At 36.0% G+C, this 25,086-nt stretch overlaps 1 protein-coding gene and 1 long non-coding RNA gene across 2 annotated transcripts in view; one reads left to right on the top strand and one right to left on the bottom strand.

The window, feature by feature from the left end:
- The first annotated feature begins 20,607 nt into the window (after positions 1-20,607).
- LOC105053474 (mannose/glucose-specific lectin) lies at positions 20,608-24,742 on the top strand. Its single transcript, XM_073252169.1, has 5 exons — positions 20,608-20,765; positions 20,864-21,067; positions 21,805-22,044; positions 23,283-23,471; positions 24,330-24,742. The coding sequence occupies exons 1-5, from the start codon at positions 20,763-20,765 to the stop codon at positions 24,570-24,572; spliced, it is 879 nt and encodes a 292-aa protein (XP_073108270.1). The 5' UTR covers positions 20,608-20,762; the 3' UTR covers positions 24,573-24,742.
- Positions 23,806-25,086, bottom strand: part of LOC140855708 (uncharacterized) — a 50,525-nt gene continuing 49,244 nt past the window's right edge. The window contains exon 2 of the long non-coding RNA XR_012138695.1: positions 23,806-23,891. This is a non-coding gene — a long non-coding RNA (uncharacterized lncRNA). The remainder of the gene's footprint in view (positions 23,892-25,086) is intronic.

Below are 25,086 nucleotides of genomic sequence, written 5' to 3' on the forward strand. Positions count from 1 at the left end.
ATTCCAGATTGCCAATAGGATGGGATGTCTCCAAATAATATTGTGTATGTTGTCGTCATCTTGATCTGTACAGCCAACCAGGTAGATTTTGTTTATCCATTCGTAATAAATGAAGATCATTACCCTATTGGATTATGTGGGTCAATGGAAAGGGTTCGGACAAGAGAACCAGGCCCCCACTTATAGAAAGCAAGCGATCCCGCTGCTGGCAGGTGACGTCCTCCCCGCAGATTCGTCATGTGGCATCCGCTCCTCATGGTCCCCACCCTACCTGCCCCCTCGAACTCGAGATTCCGCGTATTATTAAATATCCTCAATACATAGCAAATGTCTATGCCAACATATCTATTTATACATAAAGAGAGATCGGTTTGGTTCACATTGATCCGATTTGGCTCTAAATCAGACCAACTTCTTATTGGCCAGTTCATACGGAACGTATAAAAAATAACAGTTGACAATCTTTTTTGCATCCATTTAGAATTAAAAAATATATAAAAAATAAAATTATTAGTATGGATAGAATAAAATAAATAGAACATTCTAGGATAAATATAAATTCTATGGGATAAATAGAAAGGTCCTAGAATATATGCAAACTCGAGTCATATCTGTATTAATGATTTTTTTTAATTTTTATATCCAAATAGATGAAAAATAATTGTTAATTTTTATTTTGCTCTTTGGAGATTTGTGCATATATATATATATATATGTGTGTGTGTGTGTGTGTGTGTGATTTGATAATAGAAATAATTGCTAGTTTTTATTTTTTATAAGGATGCTGTGCGGCTTTAGTTTAAAATTGGTCTAATTGGGCTTTTTCCCGCAATTAATTTTGTACAGTGGCAAGAATAGTTTAGTTGGGCGAAAAAAATATCTCAATAGATAATAACAATTTGCCTTCATATAATTTTGAAATCGGAAAGATCAAAAAAACTTATTGCAGCACATTCAATCGTTAGCAATCCCTTCTCTTAGATGAAAGCCTTTGGAAACCAAAAAAAGTGTTTGATTTTCTTTATTTATCAATATATTTATTACTTAACGGCCTTCTTTTGTATTCGAACAAGTTAGCAAATGATTCAATTAAGGAGAAGGAAGATTTTCTTTAATCTACTCAATTTAAATTTTTGAAAGAAAATTATTAGCAGTTAAAGAATTGTGGAAGTAGGGCTCAAGTACTTTTTCTTTCATTTATTGATTCTTTTCACCATAAATTGAAGTATATAGTCTCTATTTAAAATAGTGAGATGGATCCTTAAATAATTTCGATTAGATTCTTCTTCTTATTTTATAGAAGAACATTTATCCTTGAATAATTTGGATCGGATTTATCTTTCTAGTTCGAATATGATAAACTCTCTAAAAAAGAATATGATTAATATAAAATTATTAAAATTTTACAAAAGATAGATCTTGATTTGCACATTACCTTATTCTTCATGAATTGGAAGATAACATCCTTTTGAATACTTGTAGCTGATAAAATGATCCACATCGGGTCTGATGATCCGCTTGAAGATTTGTAATGACTAAGATGATCGACATTGAATCTGAAGATTCATCTAGATCAATGAATTTCTCCTTGCTTCATTTTGTAGCTCGAATATTTGAACATTATAGGAATCTCTATATATCTAATATTATCCGAATCCAAATCATATCTTTTTTAAAAAAAAAAAGAAAAAAAAAGCAGGGGGAAGGGGAACTCCATCTGTTAAATGAGAGTGTGAAGGAGATAAGAGAAAATTAACACATTAAGGATTGCCGAAAGAGGAAAATTATAACACAAAGACATGCCTTTTAAACAAAAGAAGCCTCAATCACGAGTATAATTTCAAAAAGACATATAGGAGCATGATTTTCCACTTCAAATAGGGTAAGCAAAATAAATAATTTTTATCAGAATATGAATTCTTGGGTTCAAGATTGTATAAAAATTCAAAGTTCTCAGACATTATAAATTTCACCTGAAAAGCATCAAAGCCACCATGGAGCATTTCTGTTCATCCTCTTGGATCCCAATCTCACTGCAGACAAACAAGTAGCGAGATAATTTTCAGCAACTGAATGATTTTTCAGAGTGAGATTTCTACATTATTAATTATTTCGAACTTTATATGGCTTCTATATTGTCATAGGCTCCTGGCAGTCCCCCTAAACTGTGTACTAAACTTGTTTGATAGTGATAAAGCTATATGATTGGACAAGAAAAGCTAACTAATTTTAGACGTTTTCTTTGTTGGTGTATTAGGTAAACTTGCGTGATTGCAAAATTACAAGTTGGTCCAGTTGATTCTTTACTCTGAGTAAGTTCCCACATTTATTTGTGGTACTTTGTATTCCCACACGTTACACTGCTTTATCCACCAGATTCGCCTAACTTGTGCTTGACTCATTGCATTCCAGGTCTGAATATTGGATCCGTATCTTTCCGGGCTTTCGGATTGGGTCAATTTTGGCCACCCTTGCTATCAATCTATGCACGTCCAAATACTCTGTGTCTCTAATGCAACATCCTCCTCGCATTGTGTCTTGAGATATGTATTTCAGTATTTGACTTTCTTATAAGCTTATTAGTATTTCATACATAACTCTATAAGGAAGGTTGGATCACGTTGAAGGATTTTTATCTTGATTTGGTATGCATCAATACAAATTTTTTAAAAAAACTTTATGTTTCTGATGGCATGTTAATGTTCTCCATATGCATGATGTCTTCATACATCAAATTCAGCAAACTAGGAACATGTTTAGAAATTATTAGATTTTACCACTACCGAATTATTGGAGAATCCAACCGGCAGTGTATTGATCCGTTTGAGTCATTTTTTTGGGTAATTTTATTCTTTGAAATGCATCATAAAACAAAACGTCAGTAGAACTTTCATTATCAACCATAATACCTTTTATATCATAATTTGTTATTGTCATTGAAATGACAACAGCATCATTATGTGAAGTTTATACTTTGGCTACATCCTTATTGGAAAAAAAAAATGACATCGTTGGAGGTAAGGTTTGCCTCCTTGATCCGCTGCCTCTTCTGGGTAGGTCCTTCAGCTTTTTCTTCTCCTCCTACCCCTACTGTCGGTAAGTTTTGAGATCACGTTAGTCACACCAGCCATCAGCTTGTTGCCGAGATTGTCATCAACATCGATTATTATCCGATATGATCCCTTCGCCAGGTTCTTTCCTTTGTTTCGGACAAACTTTTCAAGATATCCTCGATGGATCAAATCTTCAATTTCATCCTTCAGCCAGGGATATTCTCGGTGTCGTGTTTGTGATCTCGGTGAAAGCGGTAGTATTTCTTCCTGCCTCTTTTGTTCAGCGGCGCTCTCATCTTTCCAGGCCGATACATGTATTTCTAGCTAGCCTTTAATCTCCATCAAGATCTTAGCGCACGTGGCAAAGAGCATGGTGTAGTCGTAGAAGCATCATTGGGGACTCTTCATCCTCTTTTGCTTCTAAGGGTGAATTTCTCCCCATTCCTTTCGAGGTCCATGATCTTCTTCATGAGCTCTTGTTCTTGCCATTCTTCTTCTCTCTTTCCTGTTGATGAAGGACTTTGCTCTCCTCGACCTGTGCATACTTTCATGCTCGGGTGAGGAGATTGACACAGTCCTTCGAGAAGTTTTTGTTGAGGGAGAAGATTAGGTGTTTATCTTTGAGTCCTCGCTTCATGACCGACATAATGATGGACTCATTGAACTCATGAACTTCAAGCATGGCTATGTTGAAATGCACCACGTAATCTCTCAACAACTCTCCTTCTCTTTATCCAATAGAGAAAAGGCTATTGTTGTTCTTCAATTGTGGCCTTTGGCAGTCAAAGTGCATAACGAACTACTTTTCTAGCTGCATGAAGAAATGGATTGATTCTCTAGAGATGCTAGAGAATCAAACTCTTAGCACTCTTCTTAAAGGTCACTAGGAAGGTAAGGCAGAGGAGGGCATCAGATGCCCCTCACAGTATCATGAGAGCTTTATGTCTTTATAGGTGGTTGAGCAGATCGATTGAGTCATCTTAAGGCTTGACTTAGGGCATCTTGAACTAATGAGGGATCGGTTCACTCAAATTTTTTTGAGAGAATGGTAGCTAGGTGTTGAAACTAAAGCCATCATTCTATTGATGATTCACCATCTGAAATTTGCGAATTTGATGTTTCGATTTCTGAACCTTCCTCTCGAGATCATCTTAACACTGGAAATAATGCTGGCATTGAGAGAGGCTTGAAGTGGAGTCCTCCTTGGAGGGTTTCGATGTTCAATGTCTTCGATCGTCTCTTCTTGGGGTTCGAAGGTGTTGAGGTGAGTAGTGAGGAGCCAGTTCGGTCAATCATGATCATCAGTGTGAAGCTTGAGCCGTATTTGAGTGTCGGCGCACCCTCGTTTAAACCCTTCTACATGGATTCAGTGACTATACTGAGATGGAGCTATTGGAGGAGCTTTTATCTTCACTACGCTGCTCTACTATAGTTGCTATACAGCAGCTGCAAGTGCTTAGACCTGCTTAGCCAGTGCATCGATCGGATCTTGATTCATCATAGTGAATTGTCGGGGATGCTACTCCTCGATATTTTGCGTATTTGGTGTGCTGTGCAGAGATGATTGTCGGCATGACAAGGTGAGATGGTTTTGTAACCTAGTTCTCACCATCTTTCTTCAGAAATGGGATATAGCTCTTTCTCTAGCACTAATTTGTTGCTCTATCTTACCGACAAGATGCGAAGTGGTAAGACAAATCAGATCAGTCACCCAGTTAAAGTAGGTAGGTACCAGTCAGGAATTCAATCACCTGCACAGAAAGTTTGCTCAAGTTGCAGAAGGAGTTGGGGGGTTCTTCGATGGAGGACTCTCCGATGCTTAAGTTAGAGCGTCGGAGAGAAAGAATAGTAAAGAAAGATGTGAGAACAGTAGTAGGAGATAGTGTTCAGAAAATCTTTGTCTTTCTTCTCCCTTTCTTTTTTTTATAGAAAAAGTTTGTTAGGTGGTTAGCAACTGTTCGGATCGGAGTAGTGGGTTGTTGGGAGGTTATTGGTTATTGGTTACGGAGCCAATTACCCACATGGAGAGGTAGGTGCCATTATAATCGAATGCCAACTTAGCATCAACTATGTGCCAATAGCTTTTCATAGTTTCCAAACTACAGCATAGCTCATAGAGAATCGGGATGAAGATGAGATGAGATCAGCTGAATACTAATGATGTAGACCTCATCTGATGGCTGATCTCTTGTGATCGACTATCAACCGATGACAGTAATGTTGAGAAGAGCACATATCACATATCACAGATCATCCACATCATAGTGCCAAGTGTTTGCCACATCTTCGAAGATCGGACATGTCATCGGTGAGCCAAATCTAGCTTAACAGGATAAAATTAATAATACAAATTATATATAGAATAGATGATCTAATTGTATGCAAAACATCCTATATAGAAAAAAATATTCAATATTATTAATAGCTTGCCAATTAGACCTTGTTTTAATAGTTGGCACCCTCTCGACGTGCTTGACGCACATTTCATATAAGATTGAGTGGCATATTTATTTTAAATTATCATTGACATCTATTAAACACCTTGATTATCTTGCAAACTAAATTGGCTATTGTAAGTTCATTCATCATTGGTCTCTTTTGCATCCTTTTGTGATTCTTCCTCTTCTATCTTCCCCACTTCACATCCTAAAACCTAGGTCCTCTACACCAACTGGCCCATTATCCCACGATGCTTGTCTCATCTTTTTTAAAAGAAGAAAAAAAAAACAAGCAGCAAAACTCGACAACCATATATGGTTGTAACCTATTTTGACAATGATAAATTTTCTATCTTGAATTTGTGGACTATTTTATCTGGATCTATATGATGAATCGGGCATGGGATATTGTTTGTTCATAGTATCAAAATTTGATATCTAAATAGATTGTTTCTTCTTATGTTTTCTGAGTGAGCAATAGGCATTGAGTGCAAAATATCCTGAAAAATCTATTACAAAATTAAATTGCATTAACAAAAGAAAATATATGTTTTAAAAAAATGTTGATAGTTTTGGAGTCCTGACAATTAATACTATCGAAAAATCATCTAATAAGTTGATAAACATTTAATTGTTTGGAATTGTTGCCATCCTTCATGTCACCTCTCTATTATTCATGCAATCTATGTTTTATCTTTCCGTTATTATTATCAATATTATAATTATTATTATTATTATTTTAAAAATCTATATTTTCTTGTGAAGCACCTAGCTTTCTTAGGTGTCTTTTGTATCTTTATTTTCTAAAACGATATTGGGGGATTTTTTTCATCTTTTAACTCGAGAAAAGAAAGCATCTCACGTGGTCCATATTGCGACAGAAAAATTCAAACATGAAGATAAGGGGTGGTGGAGGAGGGTGACTGGTGACGAATATTGCACCATGTTGTTTGGTTCTGGAGTGTTTCTGTTATGACTTGGCCCAATTGAGACCTAAACCTAGCCCACAAAAGCCCATCAAAAAAAAAATTGAGGAAGACTCCCGTAGGGAGTCTTCTTCCTCCCGACCGGCTCCTAAATGGAGTCGGAAAGCTCGTCGGGGAGGAGTCAAACTCCTCCCCTCCGACTCTATTTAAGGGCTGAGAATCTCGAAGTAAAACGATGAAGATCATCGAAAAATCCTCGCGGAAGCCTGTCACCGTGCTCACCTTGATTTCTCGCCGGAGCTTGAGGTAAGCTTCGGTTTCTCTCCCTCTCTTCTCCCTTCCTTCCCATGCTCGTGTGCACGATCATCGGTGATCGGAGTCACCAGATTTTATGATGGAAGAAATCTTTATTTTTTTTGTTGTTCTTCTCGATTTTTCGACGTCGATGGTCACTGCCGACCGTCGGATTCACTTCTTTCAAGCTGCCCCATCGTCGCCCTTCCACCATCGGCCACTATCGTGCCGGTCGCACTGCTGATCGGCTGACCAAAGGAGGGGACCACATGGTCCCCTGTTTCACCCAAAGGAGGCCACAGGAAGAAGGAAAAGAAAAAGAAAAAGAAAAAAAAAAAGAAAAGGAAGAAGAAAAATAGAAAAATAATAAATAGACTCTTTCTCCTCTCTCTCTTCCTCTTTTCTTCTCTCTCTAATCTCTCTAGTCTCTCTCCACTCTCTCTACTTTCTCTCTCTAAAATTCTCTCTCTAAGTTATTTCTCTCTCCTAAGATTTTTAGAATTTTGAGAAGAATGATGATGAATTAAAATTGATCCTAATAATAAATTTTGATCTATGATCGTCGGACGGTATACCAGCATCCACTTTGATCAGACCTAATATTTTTTAAGATTCTATTTCTTATAATTTTATTGAATTATCTATATGATAATTTTAGCATAATTTGATCTGATCGATCGGATTTGTTGAATCATATCGTCTGAAAAGTCTAAGATAAATTTTTTCTCTCTAAAATTATTTTTCTCTCTTGATCGATTTCTCTCTCTAAAAAGATTTATCAATGAAATTTTTTTTTTAATATTTTTGATCTGATGAAGAACCTTGATTCATGATTGTCAAGCAGCGTACTGGCACTCACCTTGATCAGACTCAATATTTCTCAATTTGATTATCCATGATCCTGATTTAACTATGACTTGGATTAGATTATTTCGATCACATCAATCGAGATGTTGGACTGTGGCATCTGATTAATTTGGATGGTACCTCATAAAATTTTTCTCCTCTATTTTTTTCTCTCTACTTGGTTGATGAATCTAATAAAAAAATCTCGATCCTATCACTTTGAAAATTCGATTTGATCTGATTGTCAAACTTTGGACCGTTTATGTTCTAATTAGATTTTGACCAGATAAAGTTAGATGATTAGATCAATCTGGACTATAGGATGTGGGTATCCATCAATTCTATCTTTCTTAATTATTTTGGTCCTTTTTAATTATTGAAATTGATCCTGTATAGGATTGTGGATGTTTGATCATGGGATATCGCGATATGATCTATGAACAAAATTTTTGGAAGAAAATTTATAGAATTATGTGGATTATTGGAATGCATTCGAGGTAAGTAATGTTTTATTTTTTTTAGATTTATCGATAAATTATAATATATTTTTCTGACATAATTTATGAAACGATGCATGAATTGGATGAATGATATTTTGCTATGAAAATATCTTATTTAAAATGTTATGATGAAGCATGATTGAACATATTGATTTTATGATGCATAATATTGATTGATTTTGATACTACATAATTATATATTTTTTTATCAAAATTAGAATATGAAACATGATTTATGAAGAATTCTGATATAAGAATAATATGAATTCACAACCTGACTATGTAAAGGATCCCACCAAGGGGGGCATATACGTTGGCAATTGATTTGTCCTGAAGATTTATGTCGTCAGTGAGACCAACAACATGTCGTCAGTGAGACCAGTGACAAACCGCCAGTGAGACCAGTGGTTTCAAAAGACTTTGCTGCCAGATGATTCGCAGCTCACCATAAAAAGATACGCGGTATTATGATCCTGCCACAGAAAAAATATGGTATAGCTCATGGTTGATGAAAAGAACTTAAGAATGAAAAATTTGAAATCTTAAAAAAAAATTAAATTTTTGAAAAAAAACATAAATTTAGCATGAACTATATTGCATAATCGAAATTAATTTCGAATTGATGAACTTTATATGCTTATTTTCTATAAATGATTATTTATGCCTGATGAAATCTGTTGAAAGTGATCATTGCTTACTAGACTGTCTAGCTCATTACCTTCTTATTTACTATTTTTACAGATGTTGAAGAATTAAGATGATACAAGATATGAATGGAAGAGTGATTAGAAGCAGAATCTCTATACTTTTATTTTAGGTTGAAAACCTTATTGAAATTGATGTAAGGCTTGTTGAACATTGCTGAATTTATTGAGATATTAAGTTAGAATTTGGATTGTTATGTTTTGGATTTAAATTATCGACTAATTATTCTGTTGTTGTTTTATAATAGCATGATAAGATGCCTTGCATGCTTATAAGAAGAGTTTCCTATGAGTATGCGGTGGTTGCCATGACCTTTAGCTCGTGATCTCGGATCGGGGGCGTGATAGTTTTTCATGTGGCTGATACAGGTTGGGGTTGTCGCCTTCTCTGGCCTTCCAACCATAGGATCATCATTTTGCTTCGAGATATGTGCAAGTAGATGAATGATGCAATTCGAAATACTTTGTGATCTTGCACTGGATGATCCAACAGGTGGTGGGAGCGAAGAAATGGTGAAAAAACATATTGACTCAAGCTAGCCACCTTCCTATAAATACTGCCAACCAGCTCAAAGGCATCTTTTTTTTCTTTCTTTCTTCTTTTGATGAGATAGAGCGCTCATACAAATTTAATATGAATATAACCTAGAGAATCAGAAAGCAAAAGCAAAGACTTGCCCTTGACATCCAGTTGTAAATTCGGGATAATCAATCATTTCAAACTTAGATTAAAAATAAAAATTTGGGGAGAAACAATTACTTGATGCACTCGAATTTTACTTCACTGCCGAGGCTGGTGGCAGGAATACTGTGTCACGCCCCGAACCCAGCATCTGAGTTGGCCACGTGACACGGCCACACAAATCCTAGAGCAGCGCCCTAAGGATCATGTAAGGCCTAAATAATTAACACTTCAAAATTTTAAATAACTAAGTAAATACCAAATAAATCAATCGAGTCACAGCTTCAAATCAAAAGTAAACTTTGTTCAATACAATTATTCAAATATCCATTGGTATAAGAGAATTTAAATTAATTGAGCTACTAAAGGCTTCAGTTCTTATTTGCTCTCATCCAAACCATCCAAACTAAGCATCTTGTGAGTCTGAAAAAAATAAGAAGAAAATATAAGCTTCTCCAACTCAGTAAGAATCACTGCACATGTACATCAAGCCAATAGATAAAATTAATATTTTTAAAATCAATACCATTTTGTGAAGACTCATATGTATATAATAACTCGAATATTGATGTAAAAATATATTTAATAAATATGGATCATCACATATCATCAAGTGAAGTCTTCATTTATTATTGAATTACATGTTATATGTTTCATCTTTTCACATCTTCAGTTTGACAATCTTTTATCCCTTTTGGCTTTGGACTAACCCAGACCATACCTCAATCTCTTTCCAATCCAATTTTTTTTTCTTTTCATATAAGCCTTTCAAGGCTGTCTCAGGATGAGCTCTTGGCTGACTATCCCACATACGAAAGCCCATGAGAGGCTGTCCTAGGCATAAGCTCCTGGTGGGCTATCCCAGGTATGAGCTCCTGATTGGTTGATCCACCTATAAGCCAGCGGAGGCTGTCCTAGGCATAAGCTCCCGACGGACTGTCCCAGACATGAGCTCTTGGCTGATCCATATGTTGAGGCTAGTCCAAACCATATCTTTTTATTTAATCATTGATTTCATCGAATTAATTTTAAATTACAGGATGATCAAATTGATAAGTCATATCCATAAGGCTCATACCATCAATCATAGAAATCTTTTCATGACATGCTTATGTTTAAAAAGAATCATATAAGCCATATATCGGTGTCTCAAGCATAGAAAACTCATCGATCATAAATCCAATAATGCAAAATCAATATTATAAAACTAACAAACAATTAATATATATGGTGATGATTATGTACAGGATTCTTACCTCGATCAATGAGAAATCAAACTCACACCCTTATAGTCTCAATATCAAAATCCTACTCGTTGTCCTCCTGTTCGTTGGACTGTTCTCCTATCAAATAAATCAATTTAATTAAATTAATTTTCTAAAAAAATCATATATTGAGGTTTATCAGAATCCTTACCTATGTCTCAATTTTTTTTTAATTTTATTTTGAGAAGAGAAAAGAGATTTCTTCTCCTCTTCCCAGCGATCAAAGCAGGGGACCTGACCCCCATCCCGAATGCCTCCCCTTCACATGGCCAAGGTAGGCCATCTTCGGCCACCCTCCTCGGCAACCCCGATGGCGGTGAGGCTACCATCCCGATGGCAGCCCCACCCGTCCCTATTGCCGACGACGGAAGGAAAGAAACAACACAAACAAGGGTGCCCTGTTTGAGCTCGAACTAGCATCTTGTCGGCTTCCAAGCATGCCGATGACCGGAAAGATCAATCCGAAAAGAAGGCAGAAAAAATATACCTTGTTCTGACAGTCAAAAATAGCTCCGATGGCCCCTCTCTTTTGATCAACCGCTCACGGTACTCTTTTGAAAATATCCCTCAAATTCCTTTAATTTCTTCAAAATTTTATTGTAAGGTCCTAAGGGAGGGAAGGGGGTCTTTATAGAGAAGGTCTTCTACCCTAGTCGGACTCCTCAAATCTGATTTCATCAGAAACGGAGAGGAAGAAGACTCCGATTAGGAGTCTTCCTCCTTCTGTTAATTTTTCATTCTTTTTTTTTTTCATTGGGCCATCAAGGGTTTACAGGCCCAAGAACCTGAGCCGTTACAATCTCCCCCCTTAAAATAATTTTGTCCTCGAAATTTACATACCTAAGTTTTTGAAGAGTTGTGGATACTTGACCTTCATTTCTGTCTCGAGTTCCCATGTAGCCTCTCTCTCACAATGATTGCTCCATTGGATCTTCACATAAAGAATATTTTGATGTCGTAACACCTGATCCTTCTTGTCAACAATCTGTACTGGATATTCTTCATAAGTCAGATCCTTCTAAAGATGCAAAGGTTCATAACTCACCACATGACTTGGATCTGGAATATACTTTCTCAACATTGATACATGAAATATATTATGTACGTCAGATAAAGCCGGCGGTAACACTAACCGATATGCAACCTTTCCAATCCTGCCTAAAATTTCAAAAGGGCCATTATACTTGGGACTCAACTTACCACGAACTCTAAATCTCATGATACCTTTAGTGAGAGAAACTCTCAGAAAAATATGATTGCCTACTTAAAATTTCAGCTTTCTTATTCTATTATCAGCATAACTCTTTTGCCTGCTCTAAGCTATACGAAGCCGTTCCTGGATCATGTGTACTTTTTTCACCGTCTATTGCACTATTTTTGATCCCAACAGTTTTCTTTCTCCCACCTCATCCTAACAAATGGGCTATCTACACTTCCTTCCATATAATGCCTCGAAAGGAGCCATCTGAATGCTTGCTTGGTAACTATTATTATAAGCGAACTCAACCAATGATAAATGATTATCCCATGCACCGCCCAAGTCCATGACACATACCCTTAACATATCCTCTAGGATTTGTATGGTTCGTTCTGATTGTCTGTCAGTTTGAGGATGAAAAACTGTACTAAAATTTAATTTGGTACCAAAGACTTTATGAAGGTTCTTCCAAAATTGAGAAATAAATCTACTATCTCGATCTGATACAATAGTAACTGATACTCCATGTAGTCGTACTATCTGCTCTATATACAAGCCTGCTAATCTTTCTAAAGAAAGACCAATTCGAAAGGGTAAGAAATGTGCTGATTTCATCAATCGATCAACAATTACCCATACAGCATTATTATTCTGAAGTGTTTTAGGTAACCTAGTCACAAAATCTATAGTAATATGCTCCCATTTTCACTGAGGAATAAGAAGAGACTGCAATGGTTCTGCTGGTCTTTGATGTTCAGCTTATACTTGTTGACATACCAAATATTGGGCTACAAATTATGCAATATTTCTTTTCATACTAGACCACCAAAAGTTTCTTTTCAAATCTTGATACATTTTTGTACTTTCAGGATGCATGGTGTAAGCCGAATAGTGAGCCTCCTCCAGGATCTCATCCCTTAATCCTGGAACCTTGGAAACACATAGTCTGTTATCAAATCTCAATGACCCATCCTCATGTGTCCAAAATTCTGTCTGTGTACTGGATTCCACTGCTTCTATGACCTTTTGTAACTCCGAATCCTCTTTTTGAGCTGCCTTAATCCTTTCAATCAAAGTAGGCTGTGGTACAAGATTTGCAAGTTGAACTTGAGGATCATGTAGTCGTATTTCAATTCCTGATTTCTCCAAATCTAGCAATATAGGCTTTTGTGAGGTAATTAGAGCAGTCAATTCACCAGAGGATTTTCTACTTATAGCATCAGCTACAATATTCGTCTTCCTGAGATGATAATTTATTATCAAGTCATAGTCCTTCAATAACTCCAACCACCTTTCTTGTCTCAAATTTAACTCCTTCTGAGTAAAGATGTATTTTAAACTTTTATGATCCACGAAAATCTCGCAATGCTCTCCATATAAATAATGCCTTCATATTTTTAAAGCAAAAATCATAGCTGCTAATTCTAAGTCATGAGTAGGATAATTTCGCTCATATGACTTCAACTGTCGAGAGGCATAAGCTATTACCTTTCTCTTTTGTATCAGAACACAACCGAGACTCTTACGAGAAGCATCGCTATAGATAGTGAAACCTTCTATTCCGGATGGAATAGTTAAAATCGGAGCAGTCACTAATCATCTTTTTAACTCTTGAAAGCTTTGCTCGCATTCATCTGTCCATTCAAACTTTACTTGTTTCTATGTTAGACGACATAGGGGCATAGCAATACAAGAGAAATCTTCTATAAACCTTCAATAGTAACCAGCCAACCCCAAAAAGCTATGCACCTCCGATACATTAGTAGGTCGACTCCAATCGACTACTGCCTCCATTTTTTTTGGATCAACTAAAACACCATCCTTGGAGATGACATGTCCGAGGAAAGTAACACTGTTCAATCAAAATTCATATTTTTGTAGCTTTGCATACAGCTTCTTTCTCCTCAAAGTTTGTAAAACAATCCTCAGATGCTCTTCATGCTCGAGTGAGTTTTTTGAGTAAATCAAAATATCATCAATAAATACAACTATAAATCGATCTAAGTATGATGCAAACACTCAATTCATAAGATCTATGAAGCCTGTCGGTGCATTGGTCAAACTAAAGGGCATGACTAAAAACTCATAATGCCCATATTTAGTCCGAAAGGCTGTTTTTGATATATCTCTAGACTATATCTTCAATTAATGGTAGCCAGAACGAAGATCAATTTTTGAGAAGATTTATGCCTCTTGCAACTGATCAAACAAATCATCGATTCGTGGTAAAGGATATTTATTTCACACTGTTACCTTATTTAATTCTCGATAGTCTATGCAAAGCCGAAGGCTACCGTCTTTCTTCTTCACAAAAAATACTAGAGCTCCCCAAGGTGATACACTCGGTCTAATGAATCCTTTATCCAACAACTCTTGTAATTGCTTTTGTAACTCCTTCAATTCTGCTGGTCCATTCTATAAGGGGCTTTAGAAACTGGACTCGTACCAGAGATCAAGTCAATAAAAATCTCAATCTTTCGATCAGGAGGTAATCCAGACAGGTCATCTAGAAAAATATCAAAATTTCTTTCACAATAGGGATATCTTCTAACTTGAGTTTCTTATCCTGAGTATCTAATATAGTGGCAAGAAATTCTTCACATCTTTTCACAAGGAGCCTCTTAGCACGAATAGCTGAGATAAAGAAGGGTTTATTATTTATAAAACTAAATTCTGACTGATCCAAAATTTAAAATCTTATTATCTTTTTGAAGCAATCAACTGTAGCATGATATGCTACTAACCAATCCATCCCCAAGATTAGATCAAAGTCCTTCATCTCTAAGACTAATAAGTCTGCTTTCATCTCCCTATCTTCAATACTTAGTATACAATCTTTGCAAATTGAATTAACCAAGATCGCCTCTCCACTTGGCATGCAGACACAAAGATCATTTTCTAAAGGTGCAGGAGACATCTCATTAGTCCTCTTAATAAAACTAGTTGCTATAAAAGAGTAGATAGCTCCAGGGTCAAATAGAGCATAGACATCGTTGGATGCTATTTTAATCATACCTGTTAGATATTTACATAATATTCATTTATCATCCAAGGCTATATGTCTATATATATCTAAGCATATAATATTTTCTGACATATATATAAAAAAATTTAAGAGATCGATTCAGTACCTGTCACCACTGAGATAGAAGCATTAGCATCCTGTTGTGTAAGTGCATAGACTCATCCTTGGATCCTTGATTTTTGTTGTCCCCCATCTTATCTTTGTACATCTTGGGGTGCCCAATTTACGGGGGTATTCTAAAAATTTTGAGGCATCTGCTGTCTCTGTGATTCTTCTCTACTGCGGCATATAATTGCTTTATGGCCATTTCGTCTAACATTTGTAACATTATCCTCCGGGCCATGTGCAATCTCGTTTAAGATGGGATCCTCCACATCTGTAACATATAATGCTCCCTTGAGGTTGTACTTTACTTTCAGTGGCAGTCTGACTTGGTTGTGGGATCTTTGGTTTGAAGGCTCTGATACTTTGACCTTGAGAATCAATTGCTCGACCCCTTTTCTTCATACTTTTCTCTCTTGCTGCTTGAGCATCAATAAGTCCTTTTTCTATTATTAAATATTTATTAACAACTTCTTTATAAGTGGGCAGCTCAAATACAGTCACTAATTGTTGGATTCTATCCCTTAGTCCATTCTCAAATTTTCTGGCTCGAATATTTTCCTCAGCTATCAATGCAGGGGCATATCTCGACAATTCTTCAAATTTGGCCGCATATTGAGCAACTGTCATGTGGCCATGTACCAGTCAATCGAACTCTCAAAATTTTTGGAGTCGGACACTCTAAGAAAAATACTTCTCATAGAAGACCTTTCTAAATTCTTTCCATGTAAAAGGTATATCATTTGACCCCATCTTTTCAATTTTCATCTCCCACCAATCGGCTGTCTCACCTTGTCATATAAAAGTGGCAAAAGTAACCTTATCCTTAGCAGGACATCTCAAAGCATGAAAAATTTTCTCTATTACTTTTAGCCAGCTTTTAACTTCCATAGGATCTGAGGTCCCTGAGAATGCCGGTGGTGCATACTTTTTGAAATCTAATAAATTGATTTGACATTCATACTGATTTTCAGCTCCTTGTTGCTGCTGGGACTATCGCTTCTGAAACATTTGTTGTATGATCTGCTGTTGTTGTCCCTTCTGCACCTCCAATATCCTCCTCATATCTTTCCTCACAGTAACTTGTTGTTGAACCAGTACTTGCATTAACTGAGCTACTGTAACTTGTTCCCTAAATTGAATTTTAGGTTCTCCTAGAGTTTCTTCCCTAGGAGTGACCTCTGCAGGCTCAGTAGGATATTCTTATTGTGGTGCATCATCAACTGATGAGGATGGAGTATTTTCTTGTTGCATAGCTGGCTCCCAAGTATTAGAGCCATCCGCAAATTGAGTAGGCCTCCAATTATACCCATGCTTAGTCCCTCGTGCCATGTCAACCTACACAGTTTCACTTTAGTTAGAAAAATTAAAAAAATATCTCATATTAGTTAATTTCCATCAAAGGTCTACCCACATACTCTCTCTCTGAAATGAACCCTAGGATTCCTAAACCTAGGCTCTGATACCACTCTGTCACGTCCTGAATCCAGCACTTAAGTTGGCCACGTGACACGGCCACACAAACCCTAGAGCAGCGCCCTAAGGATCATGTAAGGCCTAAATAATTAACACTTCAAAATTTTAAATAACTAAGTAAATACCAAATAAATCAATCGAGTCACAACTTCAAATCAAAAGTAAACTTTGTTCAATACAATTATTCAAATATTCATTGGTATCAGAGAATTTAAACTAACTGAACTACTAAAGGTTTCAGTTCTTATTTGCTCTCATCCAAACCATCCAAACTAAGCATCTTGTGAGTCTGATAAAAAAATAAGAAAGAAATATGAGCTTCTCCAGCTCAATAAGAAACACTGCATATGTACATCAAGCCAATAGATAAAATTAATATTTTTTAAAATCAATACAATTTTGTGAAGACTCATATGTATATAATAACTCGAATATTGATATAAACATGCATTTAATAAATATGGATCATCACATATCATCAAGTGAAGTCTTCATTCATTGTTGAATTACATGTTATATGTTTCATCTTTTCACATCTTCAGTTTGACAATCTTTTATCCCTTTTGGCTTTGGACTAATCCAGACCATACCTTAATCTCTTTCCAATCTAATTTTTTTTTTTTTTCATATAAGCCTTTCAAGACTGTCCCAGGATGAGCTCCTGACTGACTGTCCCACGTACGAAAATCCGTGAGAGACTGTCTCAAGCATAAGCTCCTGACGGACAGTCCCAGGCATGAGCTCATAGCCAGCTGATCCACCTATAGGCCAGTGGGGGCTGTCCCAGGCATAAGCTCCTGACGGACTGTCCCAGGTATGAGCTCCTGACCGACTGATCTATATGTCAAGGCTAGTCCAAACCATATCCTTTTCATTTAATTATTGATTTCATCGAATTAATTTTGAATTACAGGGTGATCAAATTGATAAGTCATATCTATAAGACTCATACCATAAATAATAGAAATCTTTTCATAACACGCTCATGTTTAAAAAGAATCATATAAACCATATATCGGTGTCTCAAGCATAGAAAACTCATCAATCATAAATCTAGTAATGCAAAATCAACATTATAAAACTAACGAACAAATAACATATATGGTGATGATCATGTACAGGATTCTTACCTCGATCAATGAGAAATCAAACTCACAGTCTTACAGTCTGAATATCAAAACCCTACTCGTTTGTCCTCCTATTTGGACTGTTCTCCTATCAAACAAATCAATTTAACCAAATTAATTTTTTAAAAAAAATCGTATATGGAGATTTATCGAAACCCTTACTTATGTCCTATTTTTTTTTTAAATTTTATTTTGAGAAGAGAGAAGAGATTTCTTCTCCTCTTCCTAACGATCAAAGCAGGGGACCCGACCCCCATCCCGAATGCCTCCCCTTCACACGACCAGGGTAGGCCATCTTCGGCCACCCTCCTCGGCAACCCCGGCGGCTGCGAGGCTACCATCCCGATGGTAGCCCCACCCGTTCCTGTTGCTGGCGACGGAAGGAAAGAAACAATACAAACAAGGGTGCCCTGTTTGAGCCCGAACCGGCATCTTGCCGGCTTTCCAGCACGTCGATGGCCGGAAAGATCAATCCGAAAAGAAGGGAGAAGAAACATACCTTATTCCGGTAGCTAAAAATAGCTCCGACGGCTCCTCTCTTCCGATCAACCATTCACGGCACTCTTTTGAAAATATTCCTCCAATCCATTTAATTTCTTCAAAATTTTGTTGTAAGGTCCTAAGGGAGGGAAGGGGGTCTTTATAGAGAAGATCTTCTATCCTAGCTGGACTCCTCAAGTCCGATTTCATCGGAAATAGAGAGGAAGAAAACTCCGATTAGGAGTCTTCCTCCTTCTGTTAATTTTTTATTTTTTATTTTTTTCATTGGGCCGTCAAGGATTTACAAGCCCAAGAACCTGAGCCGTTACACACTGCGCTCCCTCCAGCATACTTGTCAAACGCTGTGGATTTATCCTGGATATAGCACTCTGGATATCTATTCTTAGCCACCGACGAGAACTCTCAGAATTTAATAAGAGAGAGGGAGAGAGAGAGAGAACAAACTTATGACAGGATGAAATATCATGACGAGATGATAAAATAATACTACTGTCTACAAGCCATAACAGCAGCACTTCACAATTCCATGTCCGAATGAAAATATACATATATACATACATCTCTCTCTCTCTCTCTCTCTCTCTATATATATATATATATATATATATATATCACCATCATGTCCAAATCCAAGCATCGCGGGGTATTTTTTATGACAGATTGCATGGATTACTGCTTAATCTAGAATAATAATAAAACTTATACATAGAATAGATGATGTAATTGCATGAAAAACATATTACATAAAATATCGATAGCGCGCCAACAAGACATTGGTTTAGTAGTTGGTACCCTCTCTTGAGAGCTTGACTCACATTCGATACAAGATTGAGTAACATGTTTATTTTAAGTTATCATTGACATCAAGTAAACACCCTGATTGTCCTACAAACTACAGCGGCTTTTGTAATCTCATTCACCATCGATCTCTTCTGCATTCTTTTCTGACTCTCTCTCTCTCTCTCTCTCTCTCTCTCACGCGCGCGCACATCCTAAAACGTGGGTCTTCTAGATCCATTTACCTGTACAATATCCAATCAAGCATGTCTCACGTTTTGCTAAAAGACAGAAAAAGGATAGCTAAGCCTAAACTTAACAGCCACATATGGTTTTGACAATGATAAGTGATAAGTTTTTATATTGAATTTGTGGACTATCTAGTTCAAATCTATACGATGAATGATGCATGGAATATTGTTTGTCATAAATCTCAAAATATGAGGTCTAGGTAGGTTATTTTTTCTTACGATTCTTATGAGAGAGCTACAGATGCTGAGTGTAAAATATCTCAAAAAATTTATTAAAAAAATTAAATTACATAAATAAAAAATAATATATTTTAAAAAATTCTGATAGTTTTGAAGTCCTGACAATTAATACTATCTAAGAGGTCCATCTAATATGATAGAGTTAATAAATATTTGATTGTTTGAAATTATTGCCATCCTTCTTGTAAGCTCTCCACCATAACATTGTAATCTATGTTTTATCCTTTTTTTTTTTTTTTTTCTGAGAGATACGTCTCAAGACTATTTCTTAGGAAAAAAATATTCATTGCAATGATAATACTATATCAAATTTATAACAAATTAATGAAAATTTTTATATTTCATCAATTATCGTATATTACATTGATTTCCGTAGATAATATCCCATACTATTCCGTGTATTTCATCTGTTTCCAATTTTTCATTGATTTATTACAGTGGTGACATGATATCAACGTTGCACCGAATATTTTCTCATGTCTTAGATGCTTTTGTATTATTATTCTCTTAAATGAAATTGGTGGATTTTTTTAATCTCTTAACACGAGAAAAGAAAGCATCTCAAGTGGATACTTTTACGTTGCAACCAAAAAATTTAAGCGTGAAGATAAGAAGATAAGGTGCGTACGTGGACCATGGTGAGGGATGGCGAATATTGGCCGCCGTTTTGTTTGGTTCTGGATTGTTTTTCACATGGCTGATACGGGTCGGGTTTGTATCCTTCTCCCGCCATCCAACCGTAGGATCATCTCCATTTCGCTCGTGCAGATCTCGGAGCCAGAAAAAAAAAAAAAATCTAGAACGGAGCCAGGAAAAAAAAAAAAATCCTTCTCCCGCCATCCAACCAGGTTCCGGCTTTCACATGGCTGATACGGGTCGGGTTTGTATCCTTCTCCCACCATCCAACCGTAGGATCATCTCCATTTCGCTCGTACAGATCTCAGAGCCAGAAAAGAAAAGAAAAAAAAAAATCTAGAAAGGAGCCAGAAAAAAAAAAAATAAAATAAATATATATATATATATATATATATATATATATATATATATATATATATATATATATATATATATATATATCCTCCTCCCGCCATCCAACCAGGTTCCGGCTGATTCATCCCTATCCAGAACGGAGCCAGGAAAAAAAAAAGAAAAAAATCCAACCACCACCTGCTTCCACGCCTGGATGGGTCAATTATGCGGCCAGTTACAGACTGCCATTTGGACCACCACTATTGTCCTTGCGTTACACATGCACGGCCATGACTCTATAAATACCCAGTATCCCATCATTTGCTTGTCCATCGAAACCAAGGGGATAAAGGAAGCCATTTGTAATTAGCACAACTTCTAGTTCTCAATGGTGGGGTTCAAGATCTTAGGATGGAACCAACTTCATCATCAGCGGTTCAATATTTTATATTATTACTTCAGCTAAAGCTAAAACATCCGCTGTTGCAGGCTAGCAGAGAGGATGGTGCCAATGTGTTAGGGCCGTGGGGTGGATCCGGTGGGAGTGCATGGTCGTTTGAGAATGCTCTGACAATCACCAAAATCAAAATTAGTGTGGGGGATATCATTGATTCACTTACCTTTCAGTACATGGATGGTACAACAGCCCGCTGGTCCCCTAGATATGGTGGTACCGGAGGCCAGCCTACAGAGGTACTACGTATTCTAAGATGGTCTTTTTTTTTTATTTAATTTAATTTTTTAGGAGAAATTAGTTTCTTTCTATTATGTTGACACTCGTTTAACAACTGTGCCTGTTAATTAATTTGCAAGCCTGTAATAGATATGGCGGTCAATGTTAGCAAGACTTGCCACCATATATATATCAATGATCAAACAAAATAATAATAATAATAGTAACAATAATATATATATATATATATATATATATATATATATATATATATATATATATATATATATATATAAATTACTTATCAATTAACATTGGTGTATACCTTGTGGAAGAAGGGAAGAAAAACCAGGGGATTGCCTACAATTCTGATAGTGATATTAGTTGAGTTGGCATTGCTATTTTCTGAGCACTAGTAATCTATGAACTGAATATTATATGTTTTTGTTTATACTTTTAAATGATGCATTGCCCTACGGATAGTCAATATGTGGGTAATAGCTCTGACTGCAACAAATTAAACCTGCTTTGGCAGCGCATATGACTAAAGTATCAGACTTCACATGGTGGAACTCCACGGAATCCAATACCTGATGGCCATGAATGCATAGATAAATATTCTTGGACCCAAAAATGATAGTGTTTTCGTTCACATGAGCTTTGTGTTCATTATGATATGTGAAAGTTTTACTGATCTCATTATTATTACTATTATTATCATCATCATTATAATCATCACTATTATTTTTTTTTATAGATTGAGCTTGGACCAGCCGAGTTCATCATCTCCATTAAGGGCTATTACGGTCCATACGTACGAAAGACAATGATATACTCACTCACTTTTGTTACCACCATTCGTGAGTATGGCCCTTATGGCCAAGAGAAAGGAACTCAATTTTTTGTTCCGAAAGGTACAGGTTTGATCAGCGGCTTCTTCGGGCGTTCGGGTGACCAACTTGATGCAATTGGGGTCTACATCAAAACACTTATTCAGGTAAACTAATTGTCAGCTAACCAGTAGTGCTCAACATAGTGCATTTGATCAAATTATTTACTTAAGCCTCATCCAAGTTGACAAATTTGATAAGGTTCAAAGTTATAGTTTAACTTAGACAAATATCCAAAGCAACCAAGAGATATACAGCTGTAATTAATTATTAGTAATTAAATTGTACATATGATTGATGCTATATTGCTCTAGAAAGATGGAGTTTTATATAAACTTGAATTTCTTTTTAAATTAATTATACAAAAAATCTTGACCTATATATTTGGAGATTTTTAATTTTTTTTTGAACTTTAATTCAGTACTATCAGATCATCTAACTTTTAAATTTATTTAATTTGTATTCTGATCGTGAATTCCATATAGCTGTCGTGATGGAATTATTACATAATATCAAATAACTTACTTATGTAGCGGAAACAGATGATGCTGAAGATAATATGATGTGATAATTTCATCATGACAGTCGGGCAAAATTTATATTTAGAACTCAAATTAAATGAATTTAAAAGTTGCATGATCTGATTGCACTAAATTAAAGATCGGAACGGCGTTGAAAACTCTCAAATAGTACAGATTTTTTCGTATAATTATTTTTTTCTGATAGAAAAGGGGTCATTTTAGTTGTTCCCAAAGAAAAAGTTTTTTTTTGTTGTCCTATAATGGATGCAGTCCTCTAGCCCATGATTGCTCATATATTGCGAATAGCTATTTGGTATATATAGGGTGGAGTTGCTTAAAAATTTTATTGATAACTCAAACATTGGGTGCAAAGTGCCTCAATTTGACAACAAAATTAATAGATGGATCAAATTCATCGTGAACTTAAGCTAAAATCATTCTAGGTAGATTCATTTGACCCTAAGGTGAAATAATTGTGAGAGTAACTTCATCTTGGATCCATAATGAACTTAGTCAATCTGATAATTTCTCTAGAAGAAAAAAAAAAATACCGACTTATGTGTGCTCCCATGGCTAGATGTGCTTTATTAATTGGCCGGTTCATGCTACCGTTTTCACCATTACTGCTATCCTCCAGTTATGCATGCACGTCTATGACTCTATAATTACCTATTATCCCTACATTCGCTCGTCCATTGGTAGAAACAATTTGTTAGCACAACTTCTCCATGGTGGGTTCATGAGCTTGGTTTGCGACTAATTTCATCATCCATAGGTTTTTTATATATTATTTTCAACTAAAGCTAATATGTCTGCTGTTACAGTCTCCTGTTGCGGTAGGGCCATGGGGTGGATCTGGTGGGACTGCATGGTCATTTGAGACTGCTTGGACGATCACCAAAATCAAAATCAGTGTAGGGGATGTTGTTGATTCAATTACCTTCCAGTATATGGATGGCGAGACAACCCGCTGGTCCTCTAGGTACGGGGGTGCCGGTGGCAAGCCAACAGAGGTACTACTTACTCTAAGATGGTTTTTTCTTCTGATTTAATTTAATATTTTTAGGAAAATTTGTTCTTTCTATTATTTTGATACTTGTTTAACTGTTATGCTAGTTAATTAATTTGTAGGCCTCTGTAATAGATATGCATGCAGTCAATGTCACTGAGGCATGCCACCATCTATCTCAACGATTTAACAAAAATAAACAAATAAATAAATAAATATAACTAAAGCAATTAATTGGTCGAACAATCTCATTAAATGCATCCCTCAAATTAATTATATATACCTTCCGAAGAAGGAAATAAAAAGGAGTGCATGTGATACTGGTTGATTGAACTCTATTGTTTTTTTTTACCCAAAAAAAAAAAAAACTATTGTTTTTGGAGCTGTAATATATGAACTTCACAGTATGTATTCTCATCTATGCCTTGACAATGTATATGATTATCATAGGCTTTACCAAGATGAGCTCCTCAAAATCCAACATCTGCTGGCCACGCATGTACATGTGTAGTTCAATATTCTTGGACCCGAAATGATAATGTTTTCGTTCGCACCAGCTTTATGTTCATCATGACATGTGAATGATTGACAAATGTCATTATTATTATTACTATTAATGCCATCACCGTTATCATCATTGTTATTTCTTTGAGATCAAATTATTTCTTGATTCAAGGAAAGGAATCTTAGGCAAGAAAGCCTTCTTTTTCATCAAAATATTTGTAAGAAAATGTTATGACATTAATATAGAAAATGTGATATACATACATATACATACATACATACATACATACATATATGATGCGTGCACGTATGTATGTATGTATAGGTCTAACCTTACATTTTTCATTTTGTTTTGTAGATTGATCTTGGAACCAACAATAACCTTGAGGCTATATCCGGCCACTATGGCAATTATTATGGCAAGACCGTCATAAAATCACTTACATTTGTGACCACCACGGGCACCTATGGGCCATATGGTCCGGAGGAAGGAACTACTTTCTCCCTTCCTGTGAAAGCTGGAAAAGTTGTTGGCTTTTTCGGACGTGCAGGTCAATGGCTTGATGCTCTTGGGTTCTACTTGAAGCCCACTTCGGCCTAGTTATTCTAAATCAGCTATGGAGCTCTACTTATATATCGTCGCATTGTAATGAATAATGGAGATGCTCTCTCCAAGCTCTATTTGTGGTTGTCTTGTTGATCTATACTACCAACTATGTATGCTTGCTTATGATCTATCCCTTCGTAATAAATGGAGATGTTAAGAACTGATCTCTTTGTTATTATCCTATTAATCACTTCCGTATGGACAAAAGATTGAGTTATTATTTGGATTTAGACTTGGAGTATACATTTAATTCTTGGTTCAAATGAAAGTCTTCTATAATCTTGTATGTTTATCATTCCGGATCTAGGTTTGTGTTTTTTAAAACCAAAAAATTTGGTCTAATTCTAAAGCCTGTGGACATCTAGGCACCCGTCCAATGGATGCCCATACCGGAATAGTGAACAAACAGTGTTTTACTATGGTACTTCAAAGGATAATTTAATCTTTTTATAATTGATTCATTTCTGACCGTCGAACTAAAGATGAATAGTTTGAATTTTTCTATCAA

Source organism: Elaeis guineensis, chromosome 2 (assembly GCF_000442705.2).
Source record: "Elaeis guineensis isolate ETL-2024a chromosome 2, EG11, whole genome shotgun sequence".
Classification (NCBI taxonomy): Eukaryota; Viridiplantae; Streptophyta; class Magnoliopsida; order Arecales; family Arecaceae; genus Elaeis; species Elaeis guineensis.

Coding starts and splice junctions, on each gene's coding strand:
- LOC105053474 (XM_073252169.1), top strand. Junction 21,068..21,804: donor CCGGAGGCCAGCCTACAGAG/GTACTACGTATT, acceptor TTTTTTTTATAG/ATTGAGCTTGGACCAGCCGA. Junction 23,472..24,329: donor CCGGTGGCAAGCCAACAGAG/GTACTACTTACT, acceptor TTTGTTTTGTAG/ATTGATCTTGGAACCAACAA.